Source organism: Zalophus californianus, chromosome 17 (assembly GCF_009762305.2).
Source record: "Zalophus californianus isolate mZalCal1 chromosome 17, mZalCal1.pri.v2, whole genome shotgun sequence".
NCBI classification, from domain to species: Eukaryota; Metazoa; Chordata; class Mammalia; order Carnivora; family Otariidae; genus Zalophus; species Zalophus californianus.
The window spans coordinates 27,503,185-27,529,363 of NC_045611.1; the positions used below are offsets into that span (position 1 = coordinate 27,503,185).

Below are 26,179 nucleotides of genomic sequence, written 5' to 3' on the forward strand. Positions count from 1 at the left end.
CATTCTGACAAGCTCCCTGGTGATGGGATGCTGCTGATCCCCAGAGAACACTTTGAGGAGCAAGGGTCTAAGGGATAGAAGGTAAACCACAGGAAATTGCAGGGTGGGCTGCAGAAACAGAGATGACACCCATGAATGAAGTATAGAACCGGGAGGAGCAAGCCATGTGGCACTGACTTTGCATGTAACGGGAGGAGACTGTCTGTGGTTGGTGAGAGTCAGGGAAGGCTTCACAGAGGAGGTGGCAATCTAGCTGGACAGTGCATGGTGTGCGAGATTATTACAGGCCAAAGGGGGGCTGAGGTGGGGGTGTCCCCAGTGGAATCAGCCAAGGAGACTTCTAAATAATACATCTGCCTTGGCTCTAGCCAAGTACATGGGGATACCCCAGAACAAGCTGGCAGGGTTTGAGTGCATGCGGGTGGGAAGTCCAAACGAGTGAGGGCATGGCGGTGCAGGAGGTGGGGCGGGAGCAGTGAGTGGCTGGCTGGGTGGGGGGCAGGGGCCAGGGATAAACCTTAAGGACCAGGCCACCGCCCAGCCATCAAGCTGCTGCTGGTCCCCGAACTTGGGAGGGAAATTAGGAAAGCAGAGCTGTGAGCAGATGTGCTGGTATGCAGCACGGGGGTGGCAGGTCTGGGCAGGGCCCCGGCCAGAGGCAGCGCCAGCCTGGCCTCGGGGTCACAAGGAGGCCAGAGGGCTTGGCCTTGCTGAAGGACATTTGGGAGGCAGAGGACATTCCACAACCTTCACGTGCCGGACAACCCGTGAGCCCATGGTGCCATGGCCTTGAGCTCCACTAAACCTGCTGAGCCCGGCTTGCATTTGGGGCTGCAAGAGAAAGCCGAGCCGGTGAAGCCGCCTTCCTGACTTCTTTATCTTCTGGAGATCACAGCAAGGCCAGACGCTGCTTTCCTCAGCACTGCTGAGAAGGGCCTTCTGGGGCAGAGGTTCTCAGCAGGGGTGAGGACCAGGAGATGGGATTGCCGGTTGCCTTTAACTCACATGGCGGGTGACTGAGAAGGGGTCATGGGGACACAGTCCTGGTGGCACAGGCCCCATGGTCCTGACCTAGGGGCATCAGGGTGGGATTGTTGCCAAGAGCACCAGAGGCCGGGCAGTTTCTTCTCTTTGGCTAATTCATTGCATGACCTTGAGCGAGCCACCCATTGTTCCTACCTAGCCGCCCCCTCTAGTGGTCTTCCATCCCACAACCTTCCACCTCACAAGGCCGTTGCCCAACTCTAGGCACACCTGTCTACCTACCTTGACCATTTACTTCCTTTTCAACTTAAATCAACTCACATTCTTCCTTAGCCACATCTTGAAATTTCGTATGGCGATTTTCAACAGAAAACCAGCATCTCTTGCCAGAAAGAGGCGATCAATAAAACCCAAGTATATAAACAAATGTGACTAAATTCTGGCTGGTTGAAATAAATTCTGCTGTTGCCCGCCAAGCTCTTCAGCCAGGCCTGTCCTCTCTGGCTGAGACAGACTAGCATGGGTTCCCGAGCGGAGAGCCCTTCTCCTGCGGAATGAGAGCCACACGGTTGGAAGAGAATCAAAAGTCACTTCTCGGGGCCCCTGGGTGGCTCAGTCGTTAAGCGTCTGCCTTCGGCTCAGGTCATGATCCCAGGGTCCTGAGATCGAGCCCCACGTCGGGCTCCCTGCACAGCGGGAAGCCTGCTTCTCCCTCTCCCACTCCCCCTGCTTGTGTTCCCTCTCTCGCTGTAGCTCTGTCAAATAAATAAAATCTTTAAAAAAAAAAAAAAGTCACTTTCCACCAAGAAATCCAGTGGAATTTGCTGCCCCAACTCCTGGCCCCTAATGTTACCTCTTGTCTCACCAGGGACAGCATCCTAAGCTTGGGGGTGGGGGTTGCCCTGAAGGATCCTTAGCCCCACCTCATTCCTCAGCAGGAAGGGCCTTCCTTCTCCGTCCTTCACTTCACACAGGTTTCTCCTTGAGCAGATTTGTGGCTTTAAAATGTAACACTCCTCCCCGTCATGGCTGGAACTAGGGCGTCTGCGTCTTATTAAAGGGGGCATGGGACAGCAAAACAACTTCCAAGATGGACAGGAACCTGCTCCTGCCTAGAGCTCCCTCCCCACTGCTGTGACCTGGAGAGGGCTGAGTCCACGGGGGGGGGGGGGTGGGGGGGGGGTGGGGGTGGCGCACACGTGGGGGAGAGCAGGAGGGGGGCACCATGGGCAGAGCTGGGATGGTGCTGGTCTTGCACGGCCCCCCACCAGCGCTCCCCACTTACGCCTTTCTCTCCTGGTCCATCCTGTTGATCTGGCCCCCCACAAACACGCGGATCCTGCATTTGCTCCATCTCTTCTTGCGGCCAAGAAGATAGGGGATGAGGAGGGTGAGGCCTGGCAAGGAGGGTCCCCGTAAATCAAGGGGGAGCTGCTCTCAGGATAGAGCACCCTCCGGGTTCCCGCCCCATCTGCCACTGGCACGCCTCTTCCTCTCTTTGGACCTCAGTTTACCCATCTATGTAATGAGGGTGCTAGACTAAACCAAGGTGGCACACAGGGCTCTCTGGGTTAGGGTTCATGTAGCCTGCATGATGTTTTTAAATCCATGAGCTGGCATTTAATAATTGGGCGATTTTCACGTGAAAATCTGAATTGCTGGCTGGGGCGCCTGGGTGGCTCAGTCGTTAAGCGTCTGCCTTTGGCTCAGGTCATGATCTCAGGTTATGATCCCAGGTCCTGGGATCGAGCCCCGCAAGCCTGCTTCTCCCTCTCCCACTCCCCCTGCTTGTGTTTGCTCTCTCACTATGTCTCTCTCTGTCAAATAAATAAATAAAATCTTAAAAAAAAAATCTGGATTGCTGGCATTTTTTTTTTTTTTGAAGATTAAAGATTTGACCAGTGGGTGGGAACCCTCATCCCTCCTTGTCATCTCTCCACATGAGGCCAAAGACCAGCTGTCACTTATCACTGTGCAACCCTGGACCAATTGACCAATTACTTCATGGCTCTGTGCCTCAGTTTCCTTCTCTGTAAAGGGGTCTCATAATAGTTCCTGCCTAGGGATTGCACTTAGTGTCAAGCGTGTGGTAAGTGTTCAGTCTACATGAGCTATCATGCCGAGGATACATGCTCCTAGAGCAGTATTTTCTGTCTAGGTTGGGCTCTATCAGGGGTGCAATAATAAAGCCAAGAGAAGCATTTGTCTTAAGAAAAATGGGAGAGAGAGTATTTTTTGGGAAGTGAGGAACATTCCTACAGCTTCCCCCATTTATGGCAGGGGCCCGTGATCCCCTAAGGCCCATCTTGTCTGAACATTCCATCCCATGCTGACCTCAGCTCCTCCTACAAAGTCCCCCATTTTACAGCCAAGAAGAGGGGCTCAGCCAGGCTTCCCCCAAGCCCAGAGGTCCCTAGTCCCCTTCGCTGGGCTCTGTGGTCCCTGCAGGGGCCTTGTCCACAGTGGCCAGGAAGGGCAGGCCCTGGAGGGAAGGCGGCCCTGGGGAGAGCTTGTGACCAGGGTGGGCACTGACCTCCGTCATCAAAGAGCCAGTAGATGTCAATGCTCTTCTTGCCCTGCTCAGACTGGAAGATGGTGCTGGCCTGCTCCTCCCGCACTAGGGCCTCAGGGTCCACTGCGGGAGCAGAGGGGCTGGTTACCTCGGAGCAGCACATCTTCAAATGCCTGACTCTGTCTGAAAACGGAGCCAGCTGCCCCGTGAGGTGGGCTCGCTGTCACCTGCGCTACGCCCACGGCAGCAGGAAGCCCCGCACTGAGGGCGTGCATGGTGGGGACTGGCCCAGAGCTCCACCACTGGCTCTTCGGACAGTGAGACCCTGAAACCCGATTCTCGGCCAGGAGACCAGGAGCCAGGGTCCCGGACGTGCAGTTCCCTTATTCCCCTGCATCCCAGGGCAGCAGTGGGACGGGACTCTCCTCCCTGCCTGTCACCCCTGAGCCTGGCCAGGGGGCCCTGGGAGGGGTCTCACACATGGGCCCCGGAGCCAGCTGGGCGGGTTCCCACAATGCCAGGTGGGTTCCCGAGGAGGGCTGCACTGTTGAATGCTGCCCATGCCCATCTGCCCTGGTCCCCCGTTACCCAAACCCAAGGGTCTTGGGCACCTCCTGCCCATGACCAGTTTCGCTCATGGCCCACCACTCGCTGCCCCACAACGTGAGAGCATCCTGAGCCTCTGAGTGGGGTGCGGACTGACGTGTGCCTGAGACAGACGGCCTGGCCCCGCTGGTGCTGGCTTCTTTGCCATCCTCCGCCGGGTCAAACACCGGGTCAAACACCGGGTTAACTGCAAGAGAGGGGGCAGCTTTGTTCCCGGGCTCTCCTCAACATGGGGCACTTCTGGCTTCCTCCTCTCCCAGGCTACCCCTTACAACTAGGAAGAAAGTCCTGACTCCTCACCTTCCCCTCCTCTGGCCCCTGCCTCCCCCTGGCCCCGGCCCTTGGCGCTCCAGCCCCCCCCCCCCCGCCCACTGCCCTCCTCCTGCCCCTGCATCAGGCCTCATCCAGGTGTCCCCTGAGCCAGGAGCCCTCACAGCAACCCCCCTTCTCAGCAAAAGTCCCCATCATCGGAGGGGCCTTTCTGACCACGTGCCCTGTGTCCTTGTCACTGTCTGCCATGATTTATGGGTCCCCCGCCTTTCCTGTGGGAACCCAGCTTCCCCGGGCTGACTCGGTTTCGTTCCCTGCTGTACCCCCAGCCCCGAGCACGGTGTCCGCCAGGAGCACAGTTGCTGGTCTGTGAATACTGGTTTTTCATCAGTATTCCCGCAACAGCTGCTGTGCGTCAGGCCGCTGTCTGCCCAGGGTGATGCGGATCAGCACCGCCAGCCACAGCTGTGGCCTCACACCTCTCAGTCCCCGCCCCCCGGTACCACCCCCTTTTGTTTTCTATACTGTGATTTCGTTCAGTCCTCCACATGTGACTAATGCAGAGTCTGCACATCGCTGTGTGATAAAAGTAAAACACAGCCCTCCTCGGTGCCCCACACAGGGTCTTGGGGACCAAAACGTCCAGGTTCTGTGGTCTTTCTCTGTATTTCCATGTTCTGGTGTCTTTATGTGGGCTTTCTCCTTTCTCCCCTCTTTTCCTTCTCCCTCCCTATTAAATCGTCTTTATCCCATCTGCTTACAAAAACCCTGATAGTGGTTCGGGAGCTCTGAGGTCCAGTCTTGGTTCTGCCCCTAGCTGGGAGCGTTACCTTGAACTGGGCCAGTGTCTTCATTTGGAAACCCGAGGAGCTCTAAGAGGCCATCAAAAGCTAATTTTTAAAGCTTTTATTCCTTACTAATGTCCCCCTCTCTTCCCTCCACCACTTAAAAAAATCGGGTTCTAGAACTTTCTGGGATCCTGTTCTGGTTTTTGACAGGGGCTCCGAGCAGGTGGGGCGTGTACTCACTGTGTGCCTGCATCACCTCTGAGACGTTGAGCCCCTCACGCATCCTCATGACACACACACCATAGTTGAAATCAAAAGCATCACTGGAAAGAGGAGAGGTGGGGTCAGGCTCCTCTCGGTCCTAGCCCCCAGCCCCCAGCCCCCAGCCCCCAGCCCCCAGGAGACCAGATGTCTACAGTGGGCCCTGCCTCCCCACCGTACCCTTCTTTCTCTCGGGGCCTCAGTCTCCCCACCTGTGTAACGTGCAGGTGGGGAGACTCTAGCTCTACAGTCCGTGGCACTAAGGATGCTGCAGACCCTGTACTCAGGGGGAAACCAAGTCAGGCCCATCTTCAAGACAGGCCCTGTCCTCCTAAAACATTTGGATAATCTGCACAAGCCTGCCAACAGAGGTGGGCATGGGAATTCTTAACCCTATTTTACAGAGGCAAAACTTGAGTTTCAGGGAGTAACTTGCCCATGATCCATGCTAAGGAAATGGCCAGCTGGCTTTAGAATCGAAGAGCTGAGACAGAACCCTGAGGGTTGGCACACACCGGAATGGCCTTGCCCAAGAGGGCAGCAACAGCTTGTCTGAGGGAACGTCGAGAAGACTCCCAGCCCAGAAGTATATTCTCTGCCCAGTTGACAGAGGGTCCCAGAGACCACCAGTAGGGCTTGATCTGATGGGCTCAGCATTGCCCCGTAGGCTCCTTTAGTTGTACATCTCTGGGAGAGGCACTTCACAGGCCCCAGCATTTTGAGGTCTTGGAACACTGGAGCTGGGGGGATGCTGGAGAACAGGTATTCCACTGCCTGTTGTCATTGTCAGAGGCAGCTGAGATGCCTGGCTCAGAGTCAGGTGGCTGGGTCACAGCAGACCAGGAAGCAGGTCCCAGGTCCCCAGCACTCAGCTTCCTTCCTTCCTTCCTTCCCTCCCTCCCTCCTTCCTTCCTTCCTTCCTTTTTCTTTTCTTCCTTCCTTCCTTCCTTCCTTCTATTTATTAATTTTTAAAATGTACTTCTATTTTTACTTATTTATTTAGATTGAGAGAGAGAGCATGCACAGGCAGGGTAGGAGGAGCAGAGGGAGAGAGAGAATCCCAGGCAGACTCCGCACTGAGCATGGAGCCGGATGTGGGGCTCGATTCCACAACCCTGAGATCACAAGCTGAGCCGAAATCAAGAGTCGGTTGCTCAACTGACAGAGCCCCCCCGCCCCCCCGCCCCGTGCCCCAGCCTTTGTTCGGCCTGAAGCCCCCAGGCAGTTTATCTTCACGGTCCCATTCCCCACACTGCTGCCTCCTGGGAGGCCTGGTTTCGCTTCCTGCTCCGTGGCACCACCTCACAGCTCCAGAGCCGGCTCTCTGCGGATCTGCTAGAGTCCACAGGCGGGCACAAGGTTTTCACCTAAAAACCCACCTGTTCGGCTTCTCTGAGAAACCAGAAGCTCTGGCAACACTGGGTCCACATTTCTAGCTGGGCACAACTGCTCACGGCAGCTTGCCACAGTCCCCTCTGCTCCCTATGGTCTCCTCCTCTGAGTTCCCTGCATGTTCCCTGCCCATCTTGGCGCCCATGGCCCAGAGGTCAGAGCGGCGAGCCCTCAGTGGGTCTGTTTCTTCCTCAGCTTTGAACCAGCGTCTTACAATATCCACTGCGTCCCCCCTGCTTCCCAAGGCCCAGCAAACTCCAAAGGCCCAAATCAACAGACCCCAGGCCCTGCCTCCCTCATGCCCTCACTCACTGCAGGATGCCAACGTAGCCTTCCACTGTGGCTGGGGGAGCAGACTGCCAGTTCTTCTTGAACCCAACTACCAGAATGTTGGGCTTCATTCTCCCGAGACCTGTGGCCTGCAAAGGGCGTGGGGCTGAGGTGAGGGGCCGGGCCTCGTGCCCCACAGGGGCTCAGTTCTGTGACTGGGGTGGGACTCGCTCAGCCCCAGCTACCCTCTCCGCCACGTGGCGAGGGCTCAGGAATCACATCCCGCCAGTCAGGGTCCTGCCCGCCTACACACACCCGGGAGAGAGGGAAGCTACAGCCAGAAGCTACCAGGGCCAGACTGTCCCATTAGCTCTGCATTATCCCACTTCCTGCTTCTCTAGCAAATTATTTCTCATCCCAAGGGACTTGAATGTGGATGCCAAGCTGAGAGTATCCCCAGGCCATCTTACCCTGACATCTTTTATACTTCTTTTTTTAGTGTTTAAAAATGTTAAAAATTTTTTTGAAGTGAAATTCCCATACACAAAATTAACCATTTTTAAAGCATATAATTCATTAGAATTTAGTATAGTCACAATGTTATGTAACCATCACTTCTATCTACTTTCAAAATATTTTCATATCCCCCCCGAAGAAGATGCTGTATGTTCTTTTTTTTTAAATGAGAAGTATTTAGAATTATTAGGAAGGACTCTGATATGCTGGCTCAGGATTAACAACTGTTACTGTATCTATGCATCCCATTTCACAAGCTGAGAAAACCGAGCAGGAAAATGAATTGCCCAGTGGAATGTTCTAGAACTTGATCTGAGTGGTGGCTTCACACCCCTGGGTGTAGCTGCATATGTAAATATGTATCAGACTCTACACTTAATATTTTTCACTTTGCTGTCTGTAATTATATTAAAAAAAAAAAAGAAAACAGAAAAACAAGAATTGGCTCAAGATCACACAGTCCCCATGGGCTCCCAGCTCAGTTTCCCATAGGCCCTTGGACACCGTGAGAAAGTGCCCTGAGTCAGCATATCTGGAGAGACAAGAGAGGCAGGCACTCCTGTTGCAGCAAAAGGAGCTTCAACTAGCCCCTCGGGACATCCTGCCTTCCAGGTTGTCACACAAGCATTAAGTCCTATGGGGAAGCCCGGAACCGGGGGCACCTGCATGAGAATCTGAACACCACTGCGGAGGTCCTCGGCAATGACGTCCGAGTAGAAGGCCTTGATCTTCCTCTTGTTCAGCCACTTGGTGTGCCCACTGGCGCTGAGCCGGAGCTCAGGCATCCTCTGTTTGCGGGGTCCCTGTGGGTGGTGGGGGCAGGTGACATCAGGAGCTGCCTTCGCCCTCTGGCCCTAATGAGATTCAGCCCCTCTCCTCCCTGGAGTCTGCCCCAGGGGCTCAGCCACACCATTTTTCCCCTTTGGAGTTGAGGGAGGGAAAGAGGAGGAGGGGAAGATGGAGGGAGCAGGCAAGAGGCTGGGCAGTGGGGAGAAGCCAGCGATGGGGACAGGGGAGGGGAGAGAACCAGGCCCACAGCAGGGTCTGGTGGACTCTGCTTGCTCCATAGGCCCTCCGCCCCCCACTCCTCCCCACACTCTCTGGCTGCCGTGCAAGGGTGGACTTCATGCCCAAGGGCTCCTCCAAGGGCATGGCCCCACCCCACCTATGGGGGCCACTCACAATGAGCACGTGGCCACAGACCATCAGGCTGAGGTTCCGGGTGAAGGTGCCCACAAAGTCAACCAGGGCTGGGCGGAAGTTGGGGGGACCCGTAAGCACTAGGCATTGGGGGCTGAGGAGGGGAAGGGAAAAGAGCATGAGCCATCTGGACAGAGCCCACGGGGATCTGGGTGCAAAACACAGGTGCCGGGGAGAATAAAGGCTGGGGGTGGGGAGGCACATCACTTACAAGATCCTTGTGCCATGTGGGTGGGTGGGTGGGGGACTCAGCCTCCTGATGAAGAGGCAGCCGAGGGCCGTGGTCAGGGGCCACTGCCAGACTCAGCTGGAGCCAGACAAAATTGGTCACTCACCAGCTGTGTGACCTCGGGCCAGTTACTTAATGTCTCTGGGCGTCCATGTTCTCATCAGCGACTGGGGTTAGTAATTTCATATGCCCCAGAGGGCTGTGGTAAGGTGGAGTAAGGCACTTTTGAGCAGCAATGCAACGCGAATACATACGGCTGACGTTAGCGTCACCATCTGGTGGGATGGAGTCCCTGACACACGACTCTCCTCGCTTAGGAGAGGTTCGTCACGGTCAGCCTCATGGATGACTGTGACGGGGACTACAACACCAGATTGTCCTTGGATAGCCCTTTGCGTCTCGAAGAACATATTCTGCTGTAAAAACTCAGGTACAGAGAGGTCACTAGACTGGCTTGGTCCCCACTGAGCCACGTCATCCCAGGCCCCTCACCGCGGAGCGGAGCGCCTCCACCTCTCTTCCCTCTCTGAGCCTGGGCGGTGCCCACCCCCCAGGGATGCTGGGGCAGGTGACAGGTGGTTTGGAGCCTCCCAGAGCAGGGACACGGCTGCGCTCACCGGTAGTTCTTGATGTGGTCCTCTACCTCGTTGAGGCCCACTGAGTAGCTCAGGGCCAGGTTGTAGGAGCCGGCCTGTACCGAGGAGCCCCAGTTCACCTCTGAGGGTGGGGGGTGAGCACAAGATTAGAAACCCCTGGGAGAAACCAGTTGTGCCAAGGGAGGGAATGTTGACCTTCTTTAGGAATCAGGCACTGTGGGAGCTGGGCTGCCTGGTGGGTGGACAGCCTGCAGATTTCTTCCTAATGTTTGCACACATCATACAGCTACATGTTTAAAACTTACCCTCCAAAGCATTAAACTCTAGGGACACCTGGGTGGCTCAGGTGGTTAAGCGTCTGCCGTCGTTCAGGTCATGATCCCAGGGTCCTGGGATTGAGACCCACATTGGGCTCCTTGCTCAGCGGGGAGCCTGCTTCTCCCTCCCCCTCTGCCTGGCGCTCCCCCTGCTTGTGCTCTCTCTCTCTCTCTGACAAATAAATAAAATCTTAAAAAAAACAAAACAAAACAAAACACCAAAGTATTAAACTCTACAAAATATTCACCTCCCTCGACCAACAGACAACGACCTGGAAGACCAGGTTCAAATTTAGAATTCTAGGCTTTCCTGGAGTTCTGCATCTTGTCCTGAGATCGCTGTCACCCCAGGATCCTTGCTTGCATGCTGTGTCCACCTGCCTTTCGGCCAGCCAGCCCCTGGCCACCCCTCAGGCCCAGGTGTGCACCCCAGCAGCCCGGCCACTTCAAGAGGATGGCCCTGGGCAGGCAATTCCAGGGTCCTGGGAACCAGGGGTGGGGGACCCAGAAGTAGAGGTGTGGGCTCTGAGTGGGCACGCCCCCACAGACTCCTTGCCCCACGGGGAGGGACGGGGCTGGAGGGTCAGAGCAGGGCCCTTGAGAGCACAGAGCCTGACGCAGGCCCTCTGGGTGAGCTGAAGGGCACGATGGCTGGCTTGGTGCCCTCGGGGGGTGGGGGAAGGGGAGCCTGAGCCCCTGGGCAACCTGAGCCCGCACACCTGGCTTTTTGTAGATCACATAGAGCAGGAGGAAGACGACGACGCCGATGGCGATGAGGGCTGCCCACCAGGTGAGGAGGAACATGATGACCACAGAGATGACCGCCCCAAACAGCGCCGCCCACTTGCTGTAGTATTGGAACGAGGGTCTCCACCCTGGGCGGAGGACACAGGTCGGTGGGCACACTCTGGAGCTTCCTCCTGGACCAGTGCTGCTGGGCGGGGCCGGGGTGCCAATGCCAGCCGTGCCCAGAGCCAGGGTCCCAGCCTGTGCCCACCTGCGCCCCACCCCGCACCCCAGCTCTCCTGGGGCTGGTCTGGAGGCTCTGGGGAGGACCACACACCCGCCTTGGCTGGCATTAGGCCATATTGACAGGCTACACCAAGGACGAGGCATCCAAATATGGCCATATGTCAGCAACAGCACCAGCTCCCGTGTCTCTCGCGGAGCCAAGGGGCTGGCAGGCCAGGGGAGGCTGTGATTCTGCCTGGCTCCACACCCCTGGGCCATTGCAGGGCCACCAGGGACAGCTGCCCCATGGCACAACTGTGGGGCGCCACGGTCCCCGGGCTAAGGAAAAGGTGGCCTGGCGACCAGGCCATTGGCGATTTGGGGATAATCAGAAAAAGGCTTTCTCGGGATACTTCACTGCCATCTGCCAGAAATTTTTTAGAATAAACATACAAATGGATGACGTATGCGAGCTGCACCTCAGGAGTTGTGCAAAGTGCAACTTGCAACAACCTGGGACTTTGGGCAATTTTCTTCCTTTTCTGGGGAGTCAGATTCCTGACTCCTGTAAATTTGATGGAGGAAGGCACTAGAGAAATCTCTGCACCCTGCAAACAGTGTATGAATCCGTGTTCAGTGTAGAGTGTAAGTGCTTGAGAAATGAGAGCTGCTATTATTATTATGACACGAATGGTCCCTTGAATTGGTTTCGGTTTGAGAGGTGACCCTGGTGTGCCCACCTACATCCGAGCCTTCCCCGACCCCACCCCAGCCCCCCCGCTCCACATGCCTCCTCCCACAGAGGGGTGAGGGGGCTGCTTACCAGGCGAGTTGGTGATGGAGGCGTGGAAACAGCTGAAGTTGATGAGGGCGTAGGAGCACAGGAAGAAATTGGAGATGATGGGGGCAATGGTGTTGAGCTCAGCTTCGGGGCCCCGAGGGAGAGAGAGAACAGTCTGTTGGGCAACCCGCCAGGGAGCCACCTGGCACCCTCCCTCGCAGTTGGGGGATTCCAGACAGGCCCCAGAGGCTCAGTGCGTCTCAACCTTCTCATCTGTGAAATGGGTCCATCATTTTGTGAAACAAAGGGCCGATGTTTTGTTTACTGTAAAAGGCGGCTCTTAAGAGGGTGCAGAGAAGTGGGAGATCTTATGGGGGAGAACCAAGGACAGTGGCTGTCATACTTTTTTTGTAGCCACAAATTACCGTAAGAAATATATTTTACAATGTGATCCAAGGCCCATGTCATCTTTTATCTGAAACTCTGGGACCATAGGACACACACAGTTCCACCCACAGTGGAAACCCACTCAAGAACTGGGTCCTCCCTTCCCTGTCTCACTCGGCTGCCACTGCCCCTGGCACCCCCAGACAAACTTTTGCATGGGTATCCTTGTTTCAGGGGCCTGCTTCGAGGGGAACGCCAAAACAAGACAAGCACCTCTTAATGTGTCGGGACTTCTGAGCATGATTCCCTTGAATCGCCGCAAGAACCCTGCCCCAGAGCATCTGAGATTACGGTTCTCAGTCTGAACTGCGGTCAGATCCACTCAGATCAAAGGACACAAAATCTGAGTTGGGGGTAGACTGCAGGACGAGCAGGAAGCAGGGATGTGTCTGGGGAACACCAGGCCTGACTAGAGGTTTCCATCCCCTGGGGGTGGCCCTGCTGCTTCTTCATCTGGTTCAGGATCCAGGAGTACCCAGTGTCTGGCAAGGCTTCCTTGATGGAAGAGAGTAGACTGGTAGGGTGAGTCTCATGATTGCCGATGCCGGCATGAACAGCAGGGATTCAGCTATGGCAGGACCACGGGATGACCAGCAGCCAGCCCCTGCCCTGCTCCTGCATAGGCAGCCATAGCATGGCCACTGTCCTTGCTTGGTGTGGCCACCTTTCTCCTAGTAAGTTCTGCCTTGTTGGCTCAGTAAATCAGGAAGTACTGGGGAGTGTGTGCATGAAATGCGATGCATGTGCATGTGTGTGTGTGTATGTACACACAAGTCTCTGCCTGCCCACCTGTGTCGCCCCTGCTATGCGCTGTTGCTCCCATTCTGCAGACGAAGAAACTGAGGCTCAGGAAGGTAAAATGATTTGTCCAAGGTAGCACAGCTGGAATATGGCAAAGCCAGGGTAGAAAGCCAATCTAACTAACTGGTTAACTGGGGTCTTTCTCCTGGGGCATCCTCTACCACGAAGTCTGAGGGGTCTGGCAGCTCAAGGTCTGAGAAACGAGGTTGTATAGTTTATACATCTACAGAGATATTGATCCAGCTCTTTGTGTCAGCTCCCAAGAGCTGTCCTGGGCTCCAGAGTTGTCCTGGGGACTAATTCAGACCTGGGGGCTGGTGGGGAGGGTGGGGGGGGGGCCACTTGCCAGGACACAGGAATGCAGAATCAGCAAGAGCAGGTAGGGTCCCTCTAACAAAATAGAATGGTCCACCTGGTGTGGTGTGGCAGCCACCTGTCTGGAGAGCGGAGAGGGGCGCAGACCACATGACCAGCCTCACCCACTCAAGGGCTAATCACTGAGTGCCCACTCCCTGCCAGGCCTGGCTGGGCACTGGGCGCCAAGGTGAGCAGCACCGAGAAGAGCCCTCCCAGGCCCCTGCACCCTGGCAGCCTCTCACCGATGATGATGAAGGCCACGGCGATGGCGTAGGCCAGCAGGTAGCCACGCACCGGCTCCTCGTTCTTGCCGTAACCCTTCCCGAAGAAGCCGATCAGCGGGTACAGCTGGTCCTCACACAGGCACTGTGGGCACAGGAAGATGTGCTCACCCCAGGCTGGGCCCCCGCCCCCCTCCCCTGCCCTACAGCTCCCTGCCCCGCCCCAGGCCCTGCTTACTCCCTCCACCTCAGCAGGGTGCTTCCTCTAATCTACATCCTGGTTTCTGTCTCTTAAATGGGAGTCATCTCCATGCCCACCCACACCTCACCAGGGAGACAGCAAAAGGGCAAGATGAGAGGGGGGCAACTGCGTCAGGGTGAAACGGGGTCGGCGGACTTGCAGATGGGGCGCCAGGCTGCGCAGGGGAGACTCTGGGGTGGGAAGTGCAGTGCACACCATGGGAAGGGGGCTGCTTCCTGCACGAGTTGGTCACTGGCCCCCTTTGGCCTTCAGTCTAGACTGTCCCTGTCCCATGATACCGCCAGACCTTTGTAGCAGTCACCGGGGGACCCTTGCACCTGGGCCTCCCGGACCCTCCCGCCGCCCATTCCGCAGCCTCACCTGGAAGACTTTGGCAGCAGAGACGAGGCAGGCCAGGGCAGAGGAGAGGGTGGCCCCAAAAATGCCAGCCGTGATCAGGGGCGCAAAGCCGGACACCATGCTCATGGTCTGCGGGGACACGGGGTCCAGGCCCCTTGTGGTGGAGCCCCTCATGCCTGGAGCCCCCTCCCAGGGCACCCACCTCAGCTAGGTCCCGAGGCCTCTGAGTCCACACCGCTTACCTGGGGATCCCAGGGGCTGCTGAGGCAGGGGCTAGGCCCCAGGGCCCCCACCTGAGCCTGAACCTCAGCCCCCCAAGCCTGGGGCCCAAGCCCCGTGCGTCCCGGCCTGTTCCAGCCCTAGTCTGGGGCGGCCTTCCCGGCAGGGGCCGCGCGCACCTGGTAGTAGTTGATGAGGCCATAGCGGCAGCTGCGCTGGTGGGCACACTCGGTGAAGTTCCAGCCGTAGCCACAGGCCAGCCCCTCGCAGGTGCCCGAGCCGGGAGTCACTGTGTCATTCAGGGCCCCGGAGGCGTCGCGAACCACGCAGGAGCCTGAAGAGGGAGCAGGGCTTGGGGAGGCCTCCCTCCCTCCCCTCCCCTCCCTCCTCTCCTCCCACCCCCAGACACGGGTCACTCCTGCAGAGGGGGAGAAGCTGCTGCGGGGCCAGCTCCCTCTTTAGCGTGTAAGGATAAGTAATAATAATAACAATAGTAACGGCAACACAAATGTGCCAGGCACCACGCTAAGGAAGCAAGCATCACCATTGCCTTTGTTGTTACTGTCATTCTACAGAGGCCCAACAACGTGAAGTGGCTTGTTAAGGTCCCCACCCCCCCACCCCCCACTCCCCCCAACCCCGTCCATGTCCTCCTCAAAGCAGAGGCCAGACTGGCTGCGCCCTGGGCCGTGTTCCTTGGCCCTCTGTGAACAGCCTGCCTCACAAGGTGGTTAATGGGAGCACCTGTGAGGACCTCAGTGCGAGGCAAGTGTCAACAGCCCAGGCCTGGGTTCAAAGCCTGGCTCCACCACTCAGTGGCTGCGTGACCTTGGGCAGGTCCCTTAACCTCTCTGAGCCCTGGTTTTCTCCTCTGTAAAATGGTGGGAAAGGCAGTGCCCGGATTAAATGTGATGAGGCACGTGAAGGGCTGGGCCTATGGTTGAGACAAGGGCTAGTATCATCTTCAGCCACCACCATCATTGTTACTGCTATTATTATTAGTCGTCGGGTCAGGGTATAATTTGTCCTCTAGCACTTTCCCACCCTTGCGTCTGTAACTTCAGGTTTGAAGGGACCAGAAGAGCCTGGTCTGACCACCTCCCATGAAGATGTTCTGGTCACCACCACTGGCCCCCCAAAATAAGGTTTGAGGCTCCACTTCCTGAGGTGGCCATGTGCTCCTGGCCCAGCTCTCCCTGTTGGAGAGCCAAGCACCCTGAGCCCCTTCCAGTGGTCCTGGGCAGCTACTCACCAATGGTGGCCGAGATGGCCAGGTAGGAGACAGTGGTCCAGAAAATGGCCATGAGCGTCCCCTTGGGGATGGCTACAGTGGGGTCCTGAGCGGAGGGGGAGGGAGGGAGGTCACCAGGCAGCCTCTGGGCCTCCTTCCAGGCCCTGCCCTTGTCTGAGGCCGGGGGTGGGCCAGCGACCCCCCGACCCGGCCCCCTCTCAGAGCCCCCTTCCCCAGGGCCCAGGGAGGAAGAACCCTTGCGATTGCAACCCACAGAGCAGAATGGGACACAAGCAAGATCATGGGGCTGAGAACACATCCAGGCCCTGGGAGCCTGAGGCACGGAGAGAAGCTCCAACCAGCTCCAGGCCTGGTTCCCGAGGACACTGGCCAACGCAGGCTCTGGGGGCCCTGAAGTGGGGGGCTCTGGAGTCAGCCTGGTTGTGCTCCCTTCCAGGTGACCGGCTGGGTGGTGGGCATGCTCTTTTACGCCTCAGCCCCTCCAGCCTCACAGGGATGCCGGCTAAGTGACTTAATCCACATCAAGCTCCCAGACCAGGGCCCGGCTCACAGGCAGCGCCGGCTGCGAGTTAATCACCATTATGCACCAACTGGTCTGAGGGCTTCCGCAGCAATTAAATATACAGACAAGCCCCAAACTCTCTCCCCTCCGAGGAAAAACTCTCTGCTGGCATTTTCCTAACAGAAATAGCAAATCTTCACACGTGCACATCACGTATTCCACTCTTCCAGACCCTTCCTCGTATATAACTTCCTGTAAAGTGGCCAGAGTGTCCCCACCCAGCTGGTGGGGAAACTGAGGCCAGGAAGCTGCACAGAGGGCCCCGCTGGCTGAGCCAGGGGCGGCTCGTTCCCACCACACGGAGGTCCACAGCCTCAGGCCGCTGGGGGCTGGTCCCGGGTAGAGTAACACAGGCCAGGATTTTTCCAGCAGGTTCCCTGCCAGGTGTAGACCCCAACACCAGGGGCAGGCCACAGGAGCGCACCTCCCCAGCTTTTCCTGGGCTGTCCTGCACAACTGGCAGGTAGAACCACAAATGACAGAGCTGGAAGGGACCATGACATCGTTACAGGCAGGTCCAAACCAGGCTGGCAATGACCCGCTTCTCTGCCTCAAACACTCAGGAGCCTGAGTTGGAACCAACGGTCACTCAGTGATGAGCAAGCCCCGGCCCTCACCCTGGAGGACCCTGGGCCCCAGGGAAGGAGGTACAGGCGGGATCCTGGCGACACGGGGCAGATGGCCCCTGTCATGGGGCAGGCTGGAGTGTGCTGGAGAACAAGGTGGGGGGAGGCAGAGCAACACGGCAGGAACCATGGAAATCCTCATGGCAGAGGGGACGCCTGGGGTGGCTCTGAAGGCCGGGGCTGGGAGGAAGGGAGCGGTAGGGCAGAGCCAAGTGGAAGCAGAGGTGCAGAGGTGGAGGGGGGCCAGGGGCTCTGGAGCTTCCAGGTCTGCTGAGGTCTCTCCTGGGGGGGGCCCTGCCAGCCCTGCTCTGGGTACCAGGATGGCCCGACCAGGTCAAGCACGCAGAGTCCCTGGTCGCTAGGCCAGCAGGCCGGCTCAAACTCCCATCCCACCTCTAGTGGGTTGGATGGTGTCTCCAAAAATTCGTGTTCACCCAGAACCTCAGAATATGACCTTATTTGGAAATAGGGTCTTTGCAAAATGTAATTAGTTAAGCTGAGGTCCTACCTGGTTAGGCGGGCCTTAAATCCCTTGAGGAGTGTTCCTCTTCTCTCGGACACACAGAAGGAAGGAGGCCAGGGGAAGACAGTGGCAGAGACTGCCGAGACGCAGCTCCAAGCCAAGGAAGGCTAAGGACGGTCGGAGCTGCCAGGAGCTGGGAGAGGAGAGGAAGGATTCTCCCCGAGAGCCTTTACAGGGAGCATGGCCCTTGGCACATTTGTTTTGTTGGACTTTGGCTTCCAGAGCTGTGCAAGAATAAATGTCTGTTGTTTTAAGCCACAGTGCTTGTGGTCGTTTGTTACAGCGGCCCCTGGGACATGGCTACTCCAGGCCTCCATCCAGCCCCTACATCTCGGCCTGAAATCTCTGCGCCCGGCTCACAAGTCAGACATGTCTGGGTCCACATCCCAGCATCTCCCCCCGGCTGTGTGAGCTGGGACAAGCCCTTTAACCTCTCTGAGCCTCAGTGATGCCCCCAACCCCAATCTGTGAGATGAGAATCAACGTAGCACACAGCCAGCACCCATAAATGTGAGCAGTTAGGAGCGGGGGCTGTGTCGTGCTCAGGGATGCACCCTGGGGCCACACCAGGCGCGGCACAGACCCCACATCAGTCACTAGGAAGTCCCTTGTCTCTGAGCCTCAGCCTCCCCATCAGAAAATTAAGCTAGTAAAGCTTTCCTTGGCCATAGCCCAGGGTGATGGTCACGAGACTGCTCTGTGAGAGCTAAGGGGCTGGGGAACGTCACATCCTACTGACTTAGGGGTTGATTGTCTCTCTTTCTCACCAGAATGTCGGCTGCATAAGGGCAGGAATTTGTGTCTTTGTTCTTTGTTTACTGCTGTATCCACAAGACACTGGCACAAAGCAGATGCTCAGAAAATATTCTTGAATGATTAGTTTATGATGAAGTTGAGGCCTCTTTGCTCTAGAAACTTGCCCTCCAGCCCCTCTGCTGTGTGGCCCTGGGCAACGCCCAGCCCTCTCTGAGCTTGGTTTGCTCCTCTCTGAAGTGGGGGTGACGAGCCCTCACAGCTGCCTCCAAACAGGATCATGTTTGGAAAGAATGAGGCCCCTGCAGCCACATGGGAAAAATGACCATGACCTTGACAACCAGCCCTTCGTACTTCCTTCGTGCTGGGCACTTTTCCAAGCGCTTCACATAAATCAGCACGTGGAATCCTTATTCCCTGCTCTGGGAAGCAGGAGGGGGTGCTATGAGTCCTATCTTATAGTTGGCAAAGCTGAAGCCCAGAGAGATTTTAAGGGACTTGCATAAAGTCTCTGTGAATGGGAGCTGCTCTTCTGCTGAGGACACACTGTCTCACGGAATGGGCAGAGGGCTGGACCCAAGAGAGAAGGGCCCCTTGAGGGCTTGAGGGCATTCAGGACAGAGCAAAGGTGTACCCCTACCCCCCACCCCCCAGCTCTGGGACAGCTGCCTAGCTCTGACACCTGCACACCGTGCTGGTTGGTAACCTGAGAGGCTGGACGAAGCATCTGGATAAATCGCTAGGCTACGATGGTCTGTAGCAGGGCTGGCAGGAGAACCGGGCTGTCTGAGCACAAGACTGACCTCTGCAGGGACCTCCTGGCAGGCAGGCAGAACAGGCCTCTGCTGGCCGCTCCCCAGAGAAGTGAGAGGAGCTGGGCAAACATGGCCACTCTGCAATTTCCAGGCCATGCTGTGTGCCACCTGGGCACCCCCAGTTAGAGCCAGGCCGGGTGGAGACTGTCTCCAAAACACCGTTCTTCATTCATTTAAGAAAATGCATCAAGGAGCACCTTTCAGGTGGGACCAGAAGCTGGAGGGAAGTGTTCTCAGCACTGAGCCGGGTTCTCGCCGTTCACCCCACTTGCACCCCATCTATCTCCTTGATCCTGCCTCTGCAGGACACCACCGGCCCCTTCGCTCCAGCCCCATCTCCATCCAGAAATTTTGCTGGAGCCTCTGCTGACATTCGCCTCTCCTTCTTCCCCACTTCGTACTTCTGCTCTAAACCTCCCAGTCAATACGTTTCACCATTATTCACTCAACAAACGTGTACTGAGCACCTGGTATGTGTCCGACTCTTAGCTGGGAATGGGGACATAGAGGTAGGCCTCAGTTCTCCAGACAAAGAGAACTGGAAGGGGGAAGAGACACATAAATGGCCTGACATCATTCGGCCAGGGGAGCCAGGACTCTGACAGAGGGCTGGGAGAGATTTAAAAATGGAGGTGTTATTTGGAAGAGGAACGGAACTTCTCAAGGTGAAGAAACAAGGGTCGGACGCCCCAGGGAGAAAGCACAGCAGAGACAAAGACACAGAGGAGGGACAGGCAGCACAGGGAAAGCTGCTGATCCGCGGGGCTGGGGCGGGGGGCGCGGGAATGACAACTGCGGGCCGGAGCCCCAAACTCTGAGCAGAGGACAATGGCCCGCATCAAGACAGCGGGGAGCCCTGAGAGGATGCCAGCCTGGTAAAGATGTGCATGAACCAGTCTGAGCCTTGGCAGGTCAAGCTGGCTCAGTCTTCCCCCTTAGGCTGAGAGTCCCTTAGGCTGGGAACTAGGGAGGAGGTCCGCCCGTTTTAGGGTGGTCCTCTAGGCCTAGAGCAAAGCTGGTGTCAATCAACAACCTCGGAATTGAGTGGGGTGAACGGAGTCGGTTTGGATTGGCTGCAATTGAGTTGAGTTGGACTGGACTGGATTTTAGAAGCTCTGGCCCCACTGTCTCAGTGCCCAGCTCAGTGCCCAGTGGGAGATCCTGGTAGGACAGGGCCAGGAGGCAGGAGGGTGGGCATCCTGCTCACCTTGAGGTCCCCGGAGATGTTGGCCCCTGCCAGGATGCCTGTGGCTGAGGGGAAGAAGATGGAGAACATCCCGAAGAAGCTGCCATCCACGCCCCGCCAGTCGGGCACCAAGTTCTGGACAAAAATGTCCGCTGGGAAGACCAAAGCCTGAATCAGGGCCACCCAGAAGGCTGGACCCAGCCAGGCAGGCAGGAAGCTCCTCCTCTCTGGCAGCTTCCAGTCCTGGAAGTTGGGGGTCCCATCCTTCCGGTGCCCACAGAATGGGCCAGATGGGTGGGCAGACTGTACCTGTCCGCAGAGCCATGGGCAGGGCCCCCAACCTGCACGTACCCCGGTAGCTGAAGAAGCCTTTGGAGGCCTTGTCCTCAGATGGGGGAATCAGCGTCCCCACCAAGTAGTTGGCAAAGGAAACCATGATGACAAGGAAGAAGAGCACCTGGGCCTGGGTGTAAAGACCCTAGAGGTCAGATGGCCTGGCCCCGCCTGCTCAGGGAGCCCCAGCAGGACAGAACCTGCCCAGAGTCCCTCCCTCCCCCATTCATTCATTCATTCATTCATCCACCACCCATTATGTTGCAGGCCCTGTTCTAGGAGTTGGCGATATAGCAAGGCTCTTGTCTTGCTGCTAAATACGGAACACGACTCTAGAGTAAGAACAAGGGTGTGTTGGGGACTGTGTGGGGGCTACGTTAGCAGAGTGGTCTAGGACGGTGTCTTCAAGGGTCCTAAAGGAGGTGGAGAAGTGAGCTGCAGAATGATCAGGGGCACAAGCTGGGGACAGCGAGGAAGGAGGCTGGCGGAGCTAGAAGCCAGAGTGAGGCGGAGAGAGGAAAGGCGGGGGTGGGGGGCAGGGGCCAGATCTGTCACATCTGCCTGCTGATGCCCCATATTTCTTCTGCCCTCCTTCCATAGTGCTAAGCCTCTGATTTTTGGCTGGATACGGGGTCACATGAGGACACATTTCCCTACCCTGCCTGCCCCTTAGGTGTGGCCACGAGACCAAGTTCGGGCTGATGGGATGGATGCAGAGGGATATGTGCAACTTCCAGGCAGGGCCCGAAAAGGAAAAGAAAAAGGCCCTCTCCCCTCCCTGCTGACTGGACTGTGGCCACCGTGGAGTAGGTGCATGAAGGCCATAGGATGGAGTGGTCTGGGTGCCCGAGCCCCGGGAGCCACACACACCCGGACTGTTACAGGAGAGAGGTCCCGTTCTTAGGGTCTCTCTGTCACAGCCACAGAACAAGAAGCCTGGTTACTACACCGAGAGGAGGCAGAACCGGGCCTGGGACCCAGGCCTCACGACTCCCGCTTCTCCACCTGATCACTCCCAACCTCCCCTTCTCACCTTGGCCTCCCACTCCATGCCAGCCAGGGAGACGGCCAGCAGCACGGTGACGGTGACCACGCCAATGATGCGGATGTCATTGATGGGGTCCACGATGGGTGTGCCATTCTCCTGGGGAGGGGGACAGGCCAGGCTGCACGCTGCCCTCTGAACATCCCCACCAGACTCCTCCACCTTGATTCACCTCAAGTATGGGTGTCCTCTCACGGCTAAACAGAAACACAACCCCCTTCCCTGCCAACAAGAGCCCCTAGAGTGGCTGCCATGCCAGGCTGGACAGTTCAGCTCTAAAGGCAACACACAGCCCTGAAGGGGACTTCTGGGAATGGTCTTTATTTGAGAAGATCATCATGGTCACCCACAGCGGTCAGACTGTGGCCGTGGCCCTTGAAGGGTAAAATCGGGCAGAGGGGCGGGCAGGAAGGCCTGGCCCAGATGGGGTCGGGGAGAGCAAGGGAGGCTGCCCCGGGTTCCCTCTGGCTTCACCTGGAGCAGGTCCCGCACGGTCTCTGCGAAGCCCACGGTATGCATGGCCACACCCACGGCGTTGGCAAAAGCAAAAATGAGGCCAATGGAGCCCCCTAGCTCTGGGCCAAGACTCCGGGAGATGAGGAAGTAGGTGCCACCTATTGGGGACAGAGCCAGGAGCCATGAAACCAGCTGGCTGGGGTGGGCTTGGGGCAGGCAGAAGCTGAGGCTGGGAGAGGGTAACCATGGGATCCCCCCCCCTCCCCTGGGCCCACAGCACAGGGTATAACTGAGGCCATCCGTGGGGGACCCAGAGCCTTCACCTGGGACCAGAGGGAGCAGCCTGGGGCATCCTCATTTTGGTGGGGATGGGGGTGGGTGAGGAGTGGCTCAGAGACCCATTCCCGGGGTAAAGACTGGGGGAGCAACCGGAAGAGGAGGGCCTTGGGGGTGGGGTGGGGCCCACCTGACTTGACCTTGCCGTTGGTGGAGATGGCCGAGATGGAGAGGCCGGTGATGGAGGTCACAGTGACAGAGAGCAGGATGATGGTCCAGGTCAGGACTGTGGGGGTGGGTCGGGGTGTGATCACCATAAAACTCAGCAGGGGCATTTCCCAGGTGAGGAGCCATGTGAGGAACCCGCGTCAGCCGACTGGTTCACCATGCCACCTAAGTCACCTCCCTTCTCTGAGCCTTGGTTTTCTCATCTGAAAAATGGGTCTCTGTCTCCCTCCTGGTATATTGTGAACAGCCAGAGAGCTGATGAGCCACTATATAAAGGCTCATTTGTTATGGAAGGGAAGGCACCCTCCTTTAGTAATAAAAAATAATCACCACTTGAACACCTTTGGGTGCTAAATCCTACGCTGTTTTACATGCATCATAGAAACCCCACAATAGGTCTGGGGATGAAGGACAGTTATCACCCCCTTTTTACTGATGAGGGAACAGAGGCTCAGAGAAGTTAAGAAACTTGTCCAAGTTCACACGCATCAGAGCTAGCTTCTGAACCTTGGTGTCTGTCCAGAGCACAGGTTTTTAACCTGGACGCTGTGCAGTAGAGATTGACTCCAAGAGGTTAAGTGACCTACTAAGGGCAAAGAGAGCCAGGGAGAGTCCTCAGGCCTGATAACTCCATGTCCAGACTCCTCTGCCACACTTCCCTGACCTCTGTCCCTGCAGGAGCCCGTGGTCTCTGCGGGCCAAGTTCAGGACTGAGGCCTGGGAGGATTGGGTCTCAGGCACACCCTCCTCCTTCCCCCCGGAGATGGCACTCACCAATGCCTGCCTGGCCTGTAATCCAGGGGAGCCGTAGGTAGAGGATCACGCCCCAGATATTGAGCATGCAACGGATCTGGGAAGAGAGAGGGGTTGGAGGCCACCTGGGTGGGCCGATACCCCAAAGCCAAACACACAAGTCCCTGTCCCCAGTCATGGCATGGCATTGGGCACTTTGGCCTAGGGGACACCTGGCTCCTTTCTTGGCTCTCTGCTCACTTCACTGGGTTCCCACTTCAATGCCCCTCTAGTTCTGTGGGGCAGGGAGGGGAGGGGTACCCAGAGATTCACCTGCCCCTCCCACCCGCTTTTCTGCCCTTCCACTGGGGTCTGAGGATGGGCTGCAAGCATTATCACCTCTCACCCGGCCCCAAGCCCAGGATCCTATGTCTGCCAGCCCCAACCATGGCCCCAGTGGCCGGCTGTCGGCCCAGGGCCTGGCATCTAGGAGGAGCTCAGCAAATAGCAGCTGAGCCAATGCCCAACATGCAAGCAGAAACAGCGCTCGGGTTGCTGTGAGTTCAGCTTCCAAATTTAAAGCATAGCCAGAGGCTACAGCTGAGACTGAATTCCAGGGAGGTGCGGGTGCTGATGTGGTCTCTGGCCCCAGCCAAGTTCTTGGGGTGGGGCAGGAGCATGTGGTATTTACAAGGTGGGGAGACTTCTAAGGCCCTCTGTGTGCTCTGAGACACTGAATGGGGGCCATGCCAGGCTCTGGCCACCACAGCCCGGGAGGAAGATCCATACTCCATAAACGAGCTGCTAGGGTGGAGGGGAGCTCACAGTTCAGATGGAGAAACAGAGACACAGACAGCAGGCATTTGGCAGAGTAAGGTCAGAACCCAGGCCTCCCCCCGCTGCACCTCCCCTCTCCCCCCGCCACCCTCCCAGAGCAGGACCAAAGCCTTCTTCTAAATCTCATGCGATCCCCTCTGAAAAGTCCCACAATGCCTTCCAAAGCCAAGTTCATTTGATTTTTGTTGTTGTTGTTTGAAGACTCACTGGTGCTCTACACCACAGGAAACCTCCCCCTTCCCATCCCCGAGAATGACAAAAACAGGCTCATGGATTTGTGTGTTTAGTGCTGCCCCCTGGTGGCTATGGGTGAGGACAGTTTCTTCTAATAATCCCAAGGTAGGCATTGATCCAAGCTGTTCACGTCTATTAACTCATAATGCTCATCTTTCCACAGGTGAAGAAACTGAGGCACAGATAGGTTAAATAACTTGTTCAATGCCACAGGACACGTGAGTATCCAGAGATCTTTCCCAGGGTGAGGTATCAACCTGGGGAGCAAATGGGGTTTGAGAAGCACAAAACCAGGGAAAACTGGAAGTCACTCTGCCCATGGGGAAACTGAGGCCCAGGCTGGGCCTTGGGTCTACCCTGGCCACTAAGACCTGAGAGTCAGCTGCACCTGTCTCCCCATTTCCATTCCCGGGCATCCCATCCTCACCCTACTCACCATCACCCCCTTGACCCAGCCGAAGCGCACAGGCTCCCCGGGGTTCTTCTCACTGTTGGTGCCTGGCTCATCTTCCACCAGCCCGTCGGTCATTTCATGGCTGGGCCGGCTGTCAAAGGCCAGGGCATGCAGGTGGCTGCCTTCCTGCGGGGAGCCCAGAGGCCACAGGTCATGCAGGCAGGGGACATGACCATCCATCTCTCCGTCTTCCACCCTTCAGAGTCCAGCCTCCCCTGCAACAAACCCGGCGAGCCTCCCCTCCGCTGCAGACCTTCCACATTCCCACCTCCCCATCTCTTTCAGGTGTGTGCAGCCTCTGTTTGTGTACTTCCACTGACGGGGAGCTTATTACCTCTCTGGGAGGCCAAGATTGTTCGATTGGGTGGTCAACGACAGGACAGTAAACATGTCCGGAGCTTTATAGCTTCCATGCCTGCCTTTCATTCAGGCCTCTCAACCCACGAGGAAGACACTCGTGGGTCCCCGTGGCACAGGTGACAGGGCCAAGATTCAGAGAAATGAGGTTCCTGGGTCAAGGTCACATGGCAGGGAAGTGGCCAGTCTTTGAGCTGGTGCTTACCTTGAGGAAGGAATGCAGATCGGCCAGCGTGGGCCGGACCTTTCGGGGCTCCCCGGGCAGGGCGCTGTTGGCATAGTGCTCATAGGCCGGCACGACGTCGACAGTGTTGTAGCCGAAGGTGCGCATGTAGAAGGTGCTGCCGTGGCTCAGGTGACTGCTGTCGTAGGCAGTTGGCGGTGGGGGCTCCTCGCCCCCCAGCAGCGTGCTGATGGTGAAGCGCCCGCTGCACAGCGCGGGGTCCCCTGGCATCTCTGACGCCGGCAGCTCTGCCATTGCGGCTCTGGGTGGCAGGGGAGGGGGCCAGGGTCGGCGGCGACATGCTGGGGGGCTTTATAGGCTGGGCCCACAGCAGGGAGGAGGCAGGGAGTTTGGTCCAAACCGCCCTCGGCTGGCGACCAGGGTCCCCGGACAGGGTGGGAGGCAGAGCACGTGCCCACGCCGTCCTGCCCACCATTTGATCGCTGAGATAGCAGCCCTGCCTGGGACCAAGAGGGCTGGGCTGGGCCAGCGCCAGACACAGGGCGGGAAACGGGGAAACACGCCCAGCCCTGGGTCCCCGGGAGGTTCTTCTGAGTCCGAGAGCAGAGGATATCTGCAGGACCCAAGGAAGGAGTACTTGCCAGAGGGGACACTTCGGAGCCCTATGAGGGACCCTGGAGACAGCCTAGGCAGGTTCAAAAACCTCTCATTTTTGTACATGGTATTTAGTTTTATTTTTTAGGTATCTGTGGCTAGATGAATGGTATCACATTTAAAAAGATACACACGCATATATAAAAGGTTAGTTTTCTCTTACTTAGACCTCTGACTCCTGGTTGTGCATGTCCTTCCAAAGACATCCCGGAGTGTAGAAACCATTATGAGCAAGCACCCCCAAACCAGAGTGCAGCATGTGCCAGGTGTGCTCTGTCGCCCCCCGTGGACTGACGAGTCCCTGGGGCTTGTGGCTGGTCAGTGGCCCGCAGGGTAACTGGGTACCCAGCCCT

At 57.2% G+C, this 26,179-nt stretch overlaps 1 protein-coding gene across 5 annotated transcripts in view; it reads right to left on the reverse strand.

Annotated features, from left to right (window-relative positions):
• Positions 1-25,516, reverse strand: part of SLC12A3 (solute carrier family 12 member 3) — a 43,762-nt gene extending 18,246 nt beyond the window's left edge. The window contains exons 1-23 of one of the 5 annotated variants that reach the window (XM_035724949.1): positions 25,194-25,515; positions 24,614-24,757; positions 23,149-23,224; positions 22,337-22,432; positions 21,889-22,028; positions 21,403-21,513; positions 20,388-20,499; positions 20,058-20,188; positions 15,572-15,656; positions 14,499-14,653; positions 14,122-14,229; positions 13,521-13,644; positions 11,716-11,817; positions 10,661-10,816; positions 9,646-9,745; positions 8,782-8,893; positions 8,262-8,402; positions 7,126-7,232; positions 5,858-6,172; positions 5,401-5,483; positions 4,200-4,289; positions 3,518-3,619; positions 2,270-2,381 (exon numbers count right to left, since the gene is read on the reverse strand). In XM_035724949.1, the coding sequence (XP_035580842.1) occupies positions 2,270-2,381; positions 3,518-3,619; positions 4,200-4,289; positions 5,401-5,483; positions 5,858-6,172; positions 7,126-7,232; positions 8,262-8,402; positions 8,782-8,893; positions 9,646-9,745; positions 10,661-10,816; positions 11,716-11,817; positions 13,521-13,644; positions 14,122-14,229; positions 14,499-14,653; positions 15,572-15,656; positions 20,058-20,188; positions 20,388-20,499; positions 21,403-21,513; positions 21,889-22,028; positions 22,337-22,432; positions 23,149-23,224; positions 24,614-24,757; positions 25,194-25,466 (2,975 nt within the window). In that variant the 5' untranslated portion in view covers positions 25,467-25,515. Of the gene's footprint in view, positions 1-2,269; positions 2,382-3,517; positions 3,620-4,107; positions 4,290-5,400; positions 5,484-5,857; positions 6,173-7,125; positions 7,233-8,261; positions 8,403-8,781; positions 8,894-9,645; positions 9,746-10,660; positions 10,817-11,715; positions 11,818-13,520; positions 13,645-14,121; positions 14,230-14,498; positions 14,654-15,571; positions 15,657-20,057; positions 20,189-20,387; positions 20,500-21,402; positions 21,514-21,888; positions 22,029-22,336; positions 22,433-23,148; positions 23,225-24,613; positions 24,758-25,193 lie in introns of those variants that run through there. The other 4 variants (XM_035724948.1, XR_004819726.1, XR_004819727.1 and 1 more) reach the window with 4 other exon arrangements.
• Positions 25,517-26,179: the final 663 nt, after the last annotated feature.